General features: G+C 55.3%; 1 protein-coding gene across 1 annotated transcript; it reads left to right on the top strand.

Moving 5' to 3' along the window:
* The first annotated feature begins 4,173 nt into the window (after positions 1-4,173).
* On the top strand, positions 4,174-11,071 carry SEC14L6 (SEC14 like lipid binding 6). The gene is given in 13 exon segments (XM_007461217.1): positions 4,174-4,227; positions 4,281-4,285; positions 5,507-5,537; positions 6,460-6,519; positions 6,608-6,796; positions 7,306-7,401; positions 8,579-8,639; positions 8,745-8,832; positions 9,178-9,280; positions 9,357-9,416; positions 9,418-9,497; positions 9,589-9,758; positions 10,905-11,071. Coding segments are annotated over 13 exon segments (1,137 nt in total). The 3' UTR covers positions 11,045-11,071.
* The last annotated feature ends 607 nt before the right edge of the window (positions 11,072-11,678 follow it).

Raw genomic sequence — 11,678 nt, 5'->3', positions numbered from 1 at the left:
CACCCAGCCAGCAGCCATAGAGGCAGGGTGCAAACCTAAGTCAGTCAGATGCCGAGGCTGGTGCTTGCGGCCAGTTGGCCACCTCAGCCTCAGGACTGAGGTCTGTCCCATGGCTGAAAAAGTATGAGGTCTCCAAGGGGCTCTGCAGGGGTAGCCTTCAGGAACCGGACTGCTCTTGCGACACCTGAGCAGCAGAAGGCGCCATGGTACCAAGTTCGGTCTTGCCTATTTCTGACCTTCCTGGCCAGTGGGAGCTGGGGGCACCCATGGTGACCAGGCATCTGTAGACCGGACACGTGAGAGCCAGGGCAGGGATCAAGGCTGCCCCCTGGGAGAAATTCAGTGAAACCACATGTTCCTCTCTGTTATGGGTTGAACTGTATCCCTTAAAAAGATGCATTGAAGTCCTAACCCTCGGTCCCCTATGACTGACATTATCTGGATATAGGGTCTTTGTACATATAATCAAATGAAGACAAGGTCATTGGAGTGGGCCCTAATCCAATATGGCTGGTGTCCTGATAAGACATGGAAATGCCATATGAAGACACAGACACACAGGGACAACACCATGTGAAGACAGGCAGAGGTTGGCATGATATAGCAACAAGTCAAGGAACGTCAAGGGTGACGGCCACCTCCGGAAGCTAAGAGGCAATGAAGGAGTCTATCCAGAGTTTGAGGGAACGTGACACTGTCAACACCTTGATTTCAGACTTCTAGCCTCCAGATATGTGAAAGAATAAACTCCTGTTGTTTTAAGCCACCCAGTTTGTGGTACTTTGTTACAGCAGCCCCAGGACACTAACACACTCTCCTGGGTGAGGCATCTCCCCCTCACCTGAACCCCTCCTTTCCTCCCTCCCCCAGGCTCACGCTTAGGAGCCACCTTCCACCTGTAGCCAGAGGCTGTCCTCTGCTCCAAGCCCTCCACTATCCTCCTTTCCATTGGGGAAAAGCCAAGCAGCTGCATGCCTCTGGGGCTTCGCACATGCTATTCCCTCTACGATAAAGCCCCCTTACTTTTGCAGGCCTAATACTGCTACGTGTTTTCAAAGCAAGTTCTGCCTCTTCTTCTGGGTGTCCTTCCCTGACAGCCCAGGCCCCAAGCTACCTTAGGGCCACCAGGCTCCCCATCTCAGCTCTGCTCGCCCAGGGCCAGAGCTGTGAATTTGCTTGTCTGAGAGGCCCTCCAGGATGCGGCCTGGGTCTTATGGAAACAATAGGCCTCCAGTGCCCAGACCAGTGCCTGGCACACAGTCAGTTCTTAATAAATGTTGAAAGACAGAGGAAAGGGATTTCCCTGGTGGTCCGGTGATTAGGACTCTGTGCTTCCACTGCAGGGGTCTCTGGTCTTATTCCTGGTTGGGGAGCTAAGATCCCACATGCCACATGGTGTGGCCAAAAAAAAAGAGGACAGAAAAAAAGGAAATAGGGAGAAAGGAAAGAAGGAAGGAAGAGAGAAAAGAAGAAAGGAGGAAACAGGTAAAAAAGAGAGAGTGAAAATAGGGCAGAGGGTAGAAAGGGAGCTATTTCGCCCTTGAGGGCCTTCTTCATACTTGTCCTAACTGACTGGGGCCTGTGTCCCTGGGAAAGATAATAGATTAGCCAAGGCACAGGAGTGCTGGAATGAGTTCATTAGTTGAAAGCTCACATGACACTGGGGCGGGACACAGGTCAGGTAAGTCTTGACACGGGCAGGTAGAGGCAGGGAGTCTGGAGAGTGGGTGGCCCTGGGCACCCGCGAGCACAGAGAGGCATATAAGAACTGAAAAAGGAGAGGTGGCCACTCCCAGCTTCCCTTGCCATCACATCTTTGGCAAACTCTCATGGAGTACCTACTGTGTACAGCATGCCACAGTGGGAGTGCTTTTCTCAGACAAGCGCCTACTGTGTGCAGGCTCCGTGCCCGCCACACTCACTGGACTGTGACTCACTTCCCAGCAAATAAAACCAATTAGAAAAGACCTTGCAGAAGAGGAGGGCTTTGATTATAGGCCTTGAGGGAAGCAGGGATTGGATGCAGGGTGTTGCAAGGAAGGGCATTCCAGGGAGAGGGAACAGCATAAGAAAAAGCTGGACAGGTAATAGTGGAGAGGCAAGGGGGCTGGAATAAGGAGAAGAGCAGGAGAAATCCACTCAGCAAGGGCAGCAAACGATCTTCTTGCGCTCTAGGCTACGGAGTTTGCAGTTTCCCCTGAGAGTGACAAGGAGCCAAGGGAGGCTTTGGAGGAGGCTCAGGACTACTCAAAGGTGGGCTTCGGAGGTGCTGGGGTGGGGAACCAGGGAGAGGGATGGGGGCCTGAGCCAGGGAAGGAGCAGGGGAGGGTGGCCCACACTTTCCCCTTGTGGCTAAAGCTCTAGCCTATGGGTCTGTGGGGTTCTAGGGAGACCTCGCCCTACAGGAGAGGCAGGTCCACTCCAGTTACTCCCGTGCAAGGCCAAGGAGGGAGCATCTCGGGCTCAGCGAGGCGCCCCAGGTGTGTGCTCTGCCTGGCGCCGGCATGTGAAAGACTGAGTCCTGAGTAAGCTCCAAGTTCAGACGGTCCTGATTGTCACCCAACTGCTGCACGGCTCGGGCACTCCACTTCTGTCTTCCAGGCTCTGGGAGGAACAGTAAGGGGTTCACAGAGCAGGGATGCCTTTGGCCGAGAAGCAGGCACAAAGCCCAACACGTGGTCCCAGATTAGAAGTGAAGCTGCTGGTGCCCTGCTTGTGTCCCCTGCCCTTATCCCCTCAACCTCACCACCCCCCGAGGCCTTTCTCCAGCCTCCAGTGTTGCGGTCCAGGAGCCACACGCCTGGAGTCGAGTTCCCTGGTAAATGCGACCCGTGTCCCAACCAAGGACACCCAAGAATCACCAACACCAAGTAAAGATTAGCAAAGGATTTATACAAGTATAGACAAGTATAGAAGCAAGTATAGACAAGTATAGAAACTTACACAAACTGTCCGGACAGGGTCCCACTCGGAGAGAAGTGAGTGAGACCCCGACTAACAGTCGGGCGAGGCCTTTATACCCTTCACAGGACGGGAAGTTCCCAAGGTGGGAGGGAGCTGTTTAATTTTGAATCAGCCAATCAGGAACCCGGTTCTTTCTGCCCCCAAGCAAGCAAGCAAAGCAACTTTCTTACAGAAGTCAAAATGTACTGTGAGCCCTGAAGCTGTTCTTCCGTTTCTTTCGTCACACCAGGGCCACAGGTGCCAGCAGGATTGTCAGCCCCTGGAGCAGCCCTCAAGCAAAGGTGTCTAAAGACCCTCAGGCCCTGGAAGGGACTCTGAGGTGAGCGTTCCACACTGTCTCCCATTATCCCCATTGGGATCGACTTGTCCTTATTTTCTTGATTACTTCCCCGTACAGCCACCTCCCCACCTCTGTCTCACTTCCTCACTCTCCTATTTGTGTTTCCCCGGATCACCTCTGGAATAAGCTCCCTGCACTGGAGTGCTTATCTCAGACAAGTACCTATTGTGTGCAGGTCTCGTTCATGCAGCATGATCCCACGTGTCCTCGTCTTGGGCTCTGGCTTTCTGCTTGTCCTGTAGCCAGGAGTCTCCTGTCACCCCTCACCTGAAGGCTGGGTGTGGCCCAGCTCAGGGTTGCACATCCACCTGCTGGCTCTGGGTCTGGGAAATCTCTCCTCACCCCCAATGCCACATGCCCTAAAGGCTGTGATGAATCATGGGCAGTTGTTCCAGACACGTGGGGTGGTAATTGGAGCCTGGGACATGTCGGGGCACAATGACAATGGTTTCAGACCTCTGTCGGGTGTGAGTGGTGGCCTTCCTGGCTCATCAGAAGCATCTGATGGGACTGCAGGAGTAGAGGGTGGGGACTGAGAGGCAGGGTAGAGAGCAGCCCCTGTGTGCGTGACAACAGGCGGTGTCACTTTCAACATGCTGTGGGGCAAACATCGCTGCCTTCGTTTCACATGTGAGGATTTGAATCTGAGCCAGTCAGGTCAAGGTTTGGTGCCTTATGCACCCAGCAAGGAATGGACCTTGCCATGTAGGGACAAGAAGCCTGGCAGGAAGAGGCGGGGCTTCTGGGCAGTGGTAGGCATGGGCGGGGCTGCCAGCTGGGCAGAGGACAGGTGGTCTGCAGGGAGCCACAGAGTGGGGCCTGCACTCGGGACCAGCCAGCTGGAACCCATACCCACCACTGTAGGGAGAATGAGCGGCCAAGAGGGTGAGCTGAGCCCATCGCAGGAGACGATGCTAGCCCAGGTGAGGTGGGGGAGAGAGCCCTACACCGGCCTCAATTTCTCCTTCTGCCCCAGAAGAGGTAGCCCCCAAGGCCCCTGAGGTTCCTCTGAGCTCTGCATTCCCGGGTCTCTTCTCAACTCTGAGGGTCTTGGTGGCCAGAGTCCACACTGGCGCTGTCCAATAGAAACATAACACAAACCACAAATGTAAGCCACATATGTCATTTCAAATTTTCTAGTAGCCACGTGAGAACAGGGAAAAGAAACAAGTAAAATCAATTTTGATAATATATTTTATTTATTTATTTTTTGGCCACGCAGCACGGCTTGCGGGATCGTAGTTCCCTAACCAGAGATTGAATCCTGACCACAGCAGTGAAAGTGTCGAGTACCAACCAATGGACCACCAGGGAATTCCCAATAATATATTTTATTTAACCTGACAGAGCCAAATTGGTATCACTGCAACATGTAATCAATATAAAAATGATCACTGAGATTTTTTTTGCACTGTCTTTATTATTTTTTTAAATAAATTTATTTATTTATTTATTTTTGGTTGTGTTGGGTCTTTGTTGCTGTGCACGGGCTTTCTCTAGTTGCAGCGAGCAGGGGCTACTATTTGTTGTGGTGCGCAGGCTTCTCATTGCAGTGGTTTCTCTTGTTGCGGAGCACGGGCTCTAGGTGTGCGGGCTTCAGTAGTTGTAGCATGCGGACTCAGTAGTTGTAGCTCGCAGGCTCTAGAGTACAGGCTCAGTAGTTGTGGCACACGGGCTTAGTTGCTCCACAGCATGTGGGATCTTCCTGGACCAGGGCTCGAACCCATGTCCCCTGCATTGGCAGGCAGATTCTTAACGACTGCGCCACCAGGGAAGTCCCAGGGTCTGATCTCTTAACAACTTCTTTGGAGCATCAGGAAAAGGGCCCCAGGCACAGCTGGGGTCCCCAAGGCCTTGGCAGTGGCCGTGGGTGTGACAGGGACTCAATGTGCTGTTTCTCTGGACACCTTCTCTTCCTATCTTCCTCCTGGGTGGTGGCTTCTCTCTCCGCTTACCACCATCACCAAGGCTCACCCAGGGGCACACCCACTGCCATCAGCCCAGGAACTCAGTGGGCCTGTATCCAAGTCTTCCTGGGGCTCTGGGTACCTCAGCTCTTACCCGAGCCACGCTGTGATTCCCCATGTCAGGAAAGGGACACTCTGAGCAAAGCGGGAGGGAGGGTGGAGTGGGGCCTCTTTCTTCAGACACTTGGAACAGGCCCCCAGGATTCTACAACAACAGCCTGTCCCCTTGTTGCAGCTCGGAGAAATCCGATGACATGCTGCGGAAGGTGAAGGCAACGCCTCCCCAACCGGCCCTGTTTCCTACCCCAAGTCTTCTGAGATCTTCCTTTCTTCCTGTCTTCCCTCCTTCCTCGCTCCCTCCCTCTCTCCCTCTCTTCCTTCCTTCCTTCCTTTCTTTTTCTTTCTTTCTTTCATGCAATGACTGTTTGTTGAGCCCCAAAGGTGAGTCTAGCTGGTGCTAGCACTGGGGAGAGTGCAGTGGTAGAAAGAGAGAGAAAAGAAACCAGATAAATAAGTAAACAAGATGATTCCTGAGAGTGGAAAGTTTAACAAAGACAGTGGGATGGAAGGAAGTGAGGGAGGTCAGGGAGGTCTTCCTTGCTGAAGGGTGACATTTTGTCTGTGGCATGAATGCCCGAAAGGAGGCAGGCAGGTGACGATCAGAGGCTGAGGGCACAGCTGTGCAAAGGCCCTGAGGTGGGGGCAAGCTGGAGCAATCCAGGAGCACAGGAGGTTGTGTTGTAGAGAGAAAGGGGAGAGATGCAGCTGCTGCGTGGGTGGCGCAGGCCCACGGTGGTGGTGGTGGGGTGGGGCTACAGGCCACCATAGGAGTCTAGGTTTTTGACTAAGGAGGACTGGAAGCTGGGGGGTGAAGTCTGACTCCCAGAGCTCCCTGGGAGACCATGTGGGGAATGGAGGGTGGCAAGCAGGTGGAAGGATGCAGGGAGAGGCAGCTGCACCTGTTGGCTTCACCTGTTCCTTTCTGAGATTTTTCCCTCCTCATCCATGTCAGACCCACGTCTCCTCTGTCCCACTCCTGTCCACATCCGCAGTTCTGTGCCCACGGAGCCCTAGATGCCCTGGCAGGCCCTCAATGGTTGCAGGCAGAGGGGCCTGGCCAAGTGTCCCTGGGTCCCTGCAGAGGCCTTTGGCTCAGCGGGGTCTTCGGCTCCTCCCGTGTCTCTGTAGCAGGTGAAGTTCCGGAAGCAACAGGATCTGCACAACATCCTTGCATGGCAGCCCCCAGAGGTGAGATCCCCGGCCCCCAAGCCGCCTCGGAACCCAGGTCTCCCTCAAACCCACACCCCCTCCCCAGCCCTCTCTCTCGTGCATCCAGGTTGTCACGCTATACAACGCCAACGGCACCTGTGGCCACGACAGCGAGGGCAGGCCCACGTGGTACCACATCATCAGAGGCCTGGACCTCAAGGGCCTCCTCCTCTCCATCTCCAGACAAGAGCTGCTCAGGGCCAAGTCCCAGAGCTGTGAGCTGTTCCTGAGGGAGTGTGCGAGCAGCGGAGCAAGGAGGCAAGGGTCCCACAGGGCCCTCCCAGTCCCCAGGGCAGCCACAGCCTGGCAGCCTCCAAGGCAGCCCCCAGCACTGGGCACCCAGAACCCACCTCTCTGGTCTCCTCGGCTCCTCCCAGCACCTCTGAGTGTACACAGGGTTCAGAGGCCAGTGACCCGCTAAGTGGTCCACACTGGGGCTCACTGCTCCAAAGCCCAGCTCCACCCACGAGGCCACGCTGCCCTCTGTGGCCTCATTTGATGGAGGAAGACAGGTATTTCAGCCGCACTGGACAGAGGAGGAAACTGAGGCATGGCAACCTGCCTTCCCATGGACAGATGTGGGAAGGGCACCCCTTGGGAAGGCCCCATCCCCCTGCATCTGGCTTCCTGGCATGAAACCTCCATGCCAGGTGGAGCCGGGATAAGCCAGGCCAGTGCCCTGGGCTCAAGCCCGGCCCCACCTCTGGTGGGGTGTGTGGGGCACTGACCCTCATGGGGGTCTCAATTCCCATCATTCCTTTGAACCTGGGGAAGAAAGTGGAGAAAATCATAGCTGTTTTTGATTTTGAGGGGCTGAGCCAGAAGCATCTGTGGAAGCCAGGAGGGGAGTTTGCCCAGGAGGTGAGGGAACCCCACCAAGGGGGGCAGGGTGTCCGCCCTCCTGGGCCTCTGTCCCTCGCTTGCTGATGTGGAGTGTGTATGGGGGGGTCCTCGCTCTGCCCACAGGTTTGCAGCTCCTTACTTGCTGTTTGCAGGGATATTTTCAAACCCACAATCTCTTGGGGCTGTGCTAAGTCATACTCATCACCCCAATGTCACCATTTCATGTCTAGCAGGTCACAACAACAGGTGACCTGCTGGACATGGTCACCAGGCCTGCCAGGGTCCCTGTGGATGCCCTTCCGTCTCATACACCCTCCCCGCTCCTCCCTACCGGCCCCACCCCCTGCCCTTGGCTTGAGCCCCTCCCCCCATCCTATTTGCTGCTTCGTCTGGGAGGCAGCTGGAAGCAAGTCTGCTCTGAGAGCCCTAAGGAGGGAAGGGAGGCCCTGAAAAGACCTGGGCCCCCGGGGCAGTCAGCCTGCCTTTTCTTTCCTTTCTGCTCAACCCAGGATAGTAGAGAACCTAAACTTTAAAAAAGTTTAACAATCATCAAAACATACTAAATTGAGGAAGCCAGACACAAAAGGCCACATATGGTGTGATTCCATTGATATTTAATATCCAGAATTGATAAATCCATAGAGACAGAAAGCAGACTGGTGGTTACCCAGGGCTGCAGGGAGAGGGAAATGGTGGGGGTGGTGACTGCTAATGGTACGGGCTTCCTTTTGGGGTGATGAGAATGTTCTGAAACTAGACAGCGGTGATGGCTGCACAACTCTGTGAATATACTGAAAACTACTGAATCGTACACTTTGAAAGGGTAAAATTTATGGTATGTAAATTCTATCCCAATTAAGAAAAAAAAGGCATGTCTTGCAACTTTGAATCTTTCTTATGCTAAAAGTGTTTTGTTTCTGAAGCTGAACTATTGTCTAAACCACATGGAGGGGAACCTTTCAGAGTCCTGAGGGGGATTTTCTTACTCTGCAGTAGGTGGGGTCATCCCCATGAAATCTGTCAAGAATTTTGCACTAGTGGCTTCTGGAGGGTCTGTGACTGGGACCCAACAAACTGGAAAGCAGCGGCTTCTCTTGTCTGGGTGGGTTCTGGGTGTCTGGGGGGCCTTGGGGGCCTTAAGGGGCAGCATTTAGGCACCTGTAGCTTGTGCAGTGACCTGAGTTTGGCCTCACAGTTTCTCACAGCACTTGAGGCAAATTACCCTGAGATTTTGAGGAATATAATTGTTGTGAGAAGTGAGTGAACCAGCCCGGGATATGCTGAGTGGGGGGCAGGGGATGTGGAGGCAACAAGGCAGGGAACTGAGACCTCAGGAGACCCTGAAACAGTGCCTTTCTCAGCTTCCAAGCTGTTCCCAGTGGCCTTCAACCTGATCAAGCCGTACATAACTGAGGAGATGCTCAGGAAGGTGGTGATTCCTGGAGATGAGTGAGCAGCTCTGGCCTCCTCTGCAGCCCAGAGGCTGAGCTGGGGGCTGCCCCTCTGCAGACCTGACAGCTCCTGCATCCGAGGGCACCAGGCTCGGGGACCCACTCCTCCAGACCCACTGCTCTGGAGGACCCACTCCATTATGGCATCAACTGTTGAGGCCAATGTGTCCACCTGCCAGAGGGCAGAGGGGCCAGGAGGGGTCCATCCCCAGGGGCACCAGGAGGATGTGGGAAATAGGGGGAGGGAGCCATATGGCACAGGACAGCCCTGGGCTTGGCCCAACTGCCCTCAGTCAAGCCTCCCCGATCCCACATGGAACACCACTTTTGCCCCCACAGACAGCTGGAAGCAAGAGCTGCCTAAGTTCATCAGCCCCGACCAGCTGCCTGTGGAGTTTGGGGGGACCATGACTGACACCGATGGCAACTCCAAGTGCCTGTCCAAGGTACAGGTGCCCAGAGGATGGGGAGGGAGGGGAGACAGCCATGGTCTAGTGCCCTCTCACCCACCCTCGCCCACAGATCAACTACGGGGGTGAGGTGCCCAGGAGCTACTACCTGCGCAACCAAGTGAGGGTGCAGGTACAAGCACCAGGTGACCGTGGGCCAAGGCTCCTCCCTGCAGGTGGAGAACGAGATCCTGTTCCCAGGCTGTGTACTCAGGTAGGGATGGTGGCCACTCCACACCTGGGCATGGTTGGGAGGGGCCCGGAGCCCAGGCAGATTGTTGTCAGTGGGGCCCTGTCCCCTGCAGGTGGCAGTTCGCATCGGACGAGGTGGACATCGGCTTCGGGGTTTTCCTGAAGACCAAGATGGGGGAGCGGCAGCGGGCCGGGGAGATGATGAAGGTTCTGCCCAGCCAGCGCTACAACACCCACCTGTTGCCCGAGGACGGGAGCCTCACCTGCCTCCAGGCCGGCGTCTGTAAGATCTATAGGGTTCGCTGGAGTCATTTTCCTCCTCATGGCGGAGAAATGATCTGACATCTCTTGCCAGTCTGACCTCTCTGTTTGCTCCTATTTCCAGATCTCAGGGAGGGTGTGGGAGTCTGTGCTAGCTCCCACAGGCACCAGGGGCACTGGTTTCAGGTGTTGGATCTTATGAGTGGCCCCCAGGTGTGGATACAAGGGCAGAAACACATGGTGGAGAGCAGGGTTCACAGCCGTGGACTCAGCTCATGGGAAGCCCCCTCACTGCACTCAACAGGCTAAGTAAGAGACAGCTGGAAAACAGCCATGGGCTCAGCATCAGGGCTCCCAGCCTGTCCACATGCGTGGACCACCCCACTTTGGGAATCCTGAGGAGATGACTCTTCCAGGTTTTTATTCCCCCATTCCCAGGCCTCCGAGGCCTCCCAGGCCAGATGCAGTTTGGTCCGTTTTAGCAGAAGTGACGTTGCCCAGGACCCCCGCTGACCTCCCACCTCTGTGGGGAACAGAGCTAGAAGGGAAACCCAAAGCTGATGTCCCCTGGAGAAGAGAATGAGTTCTGCTAATGCTTTAGTTCATCCACATCTAGTTCACCTTCGTGGCAAAGGGAGAATTAGAAGCGTGGAGACAGAGAAACCTGGATGAGTCACCATGTCCCAGCATTCATGTTGGACCTTGGTGTCAAACAAAATGCCTCTAAAAAAGGCATGATGAGAATGTGGCTGATGGAACTCAGCCCTCTCTTCTGGGGAAAGCAGGTCTCCCCTCTGGGTTGGAACATCAGGATAAGGGAATCCCAGTCCCTCCCCTCCCTTGCTCTGGAAACATAAGTCTTACCAACCTCTAAGCCCATTTCCTTATCCATAAAATGGGGGTGATAGTACCTTCTGTGGGATTGCTTTGAGGATTCAGGGAGCCGTGAGCACCAATGCAGTGCCCGTAGATGGGGCTGATGCGTGCTGCTGGTGGTTACCATTATTCCTTTGGTTGGCACAAGCATCAGCCAAGGAGATAGTCGGGAGTGATGGGCTGGGGCAGACCCTCCAGCCCCACCCACAGTTCTGGGCAGCCCACTCCCAAGGGCACTGGGCGTGCAGATGTGCCAGGCTCGCTTTGCTTGCTTACTTCTCCGTCCTTGCAGACATCCTGTGCTTTGACAACACCTACAGCCTGATGCATGCCAAGAGGGTCAGCTACACTGTGGAGGTGCTGCTCCCCGATAAGGCCTCCAAGGAGAAGATTCAGAGTCTCGAGGCAACAAGACAGTCCCCACTGCAATGAAGACCCTGGGCAACCCTGTGCCTGTGCTCTCCAACCCCTTAGCACCCCTCCCTGTCCCCTGCCCCTGCCCACCACCCCCAGGAAGGGCAGTGCTGGAGGTGACTGCAGAGAGCCACCCACCTCAGCCATCACCATCTCAGCTCCTTGTGGGCCAACCTGGCTCGGTGGCCGAGCAGGAAGGGGAACCTGGTGCATAGGCCACCCTGAGGATTCAGACAGACACCCCATCCGCTGTTCGCAGAAAGTGAGGATGAGAACCCTGAGGATGAGCCAGTGCCCACTGAGGAAGGGTCCTACCTGCAGAAGCTGCCCTTGTGTCCCTCCTGACAAGGTACCCCCCCATCCCAGGGCTCACCCACACCTGGCGTCCTGGTTGGAGGGCATGCGCATGAGCGCCAGGGCCTGCAGGGGAGCACAGCCTCAGGCCTGAAGAGCAGGGAAGCCCCATTCTCCACATGCAGGGGGTCAGCAGGGATGGGCAGGGCCAGCTGTAAGCAGCTGGGTGGAAGGACGGGCAGGGCTGAGGGTCTCGGTTCTGACAGAGCATCAACCCTCCAGGGCTGTTCTACTGCATTTGGAGGGAAAATCAGAAACGGAGAGCGAGAGCCGGCAGGAACAACCATCAGGAGGAAGA

The sequence above is a fragment of the Lipotes vexillifer genome, unplaced genomic scaffold (assembly GCF_000442215.2).
Source record: "Lipotes vexillifer unplaced genomic scaffold, Lipotes_vexillifer_v1.1 scaffold691, whole genome shotgun sequence".
NCBI lineage: Eukaryota > Metazoa > Chordata > Mammalia > Artiodactyla > Lipotidae > Lipotes > Lipotes vexillifer.
The sequence above is the reverse complement of the archived record's forward strand: the minus strand, read 5'-3'. Positions and strand labels throughout refer to the sequence as shown.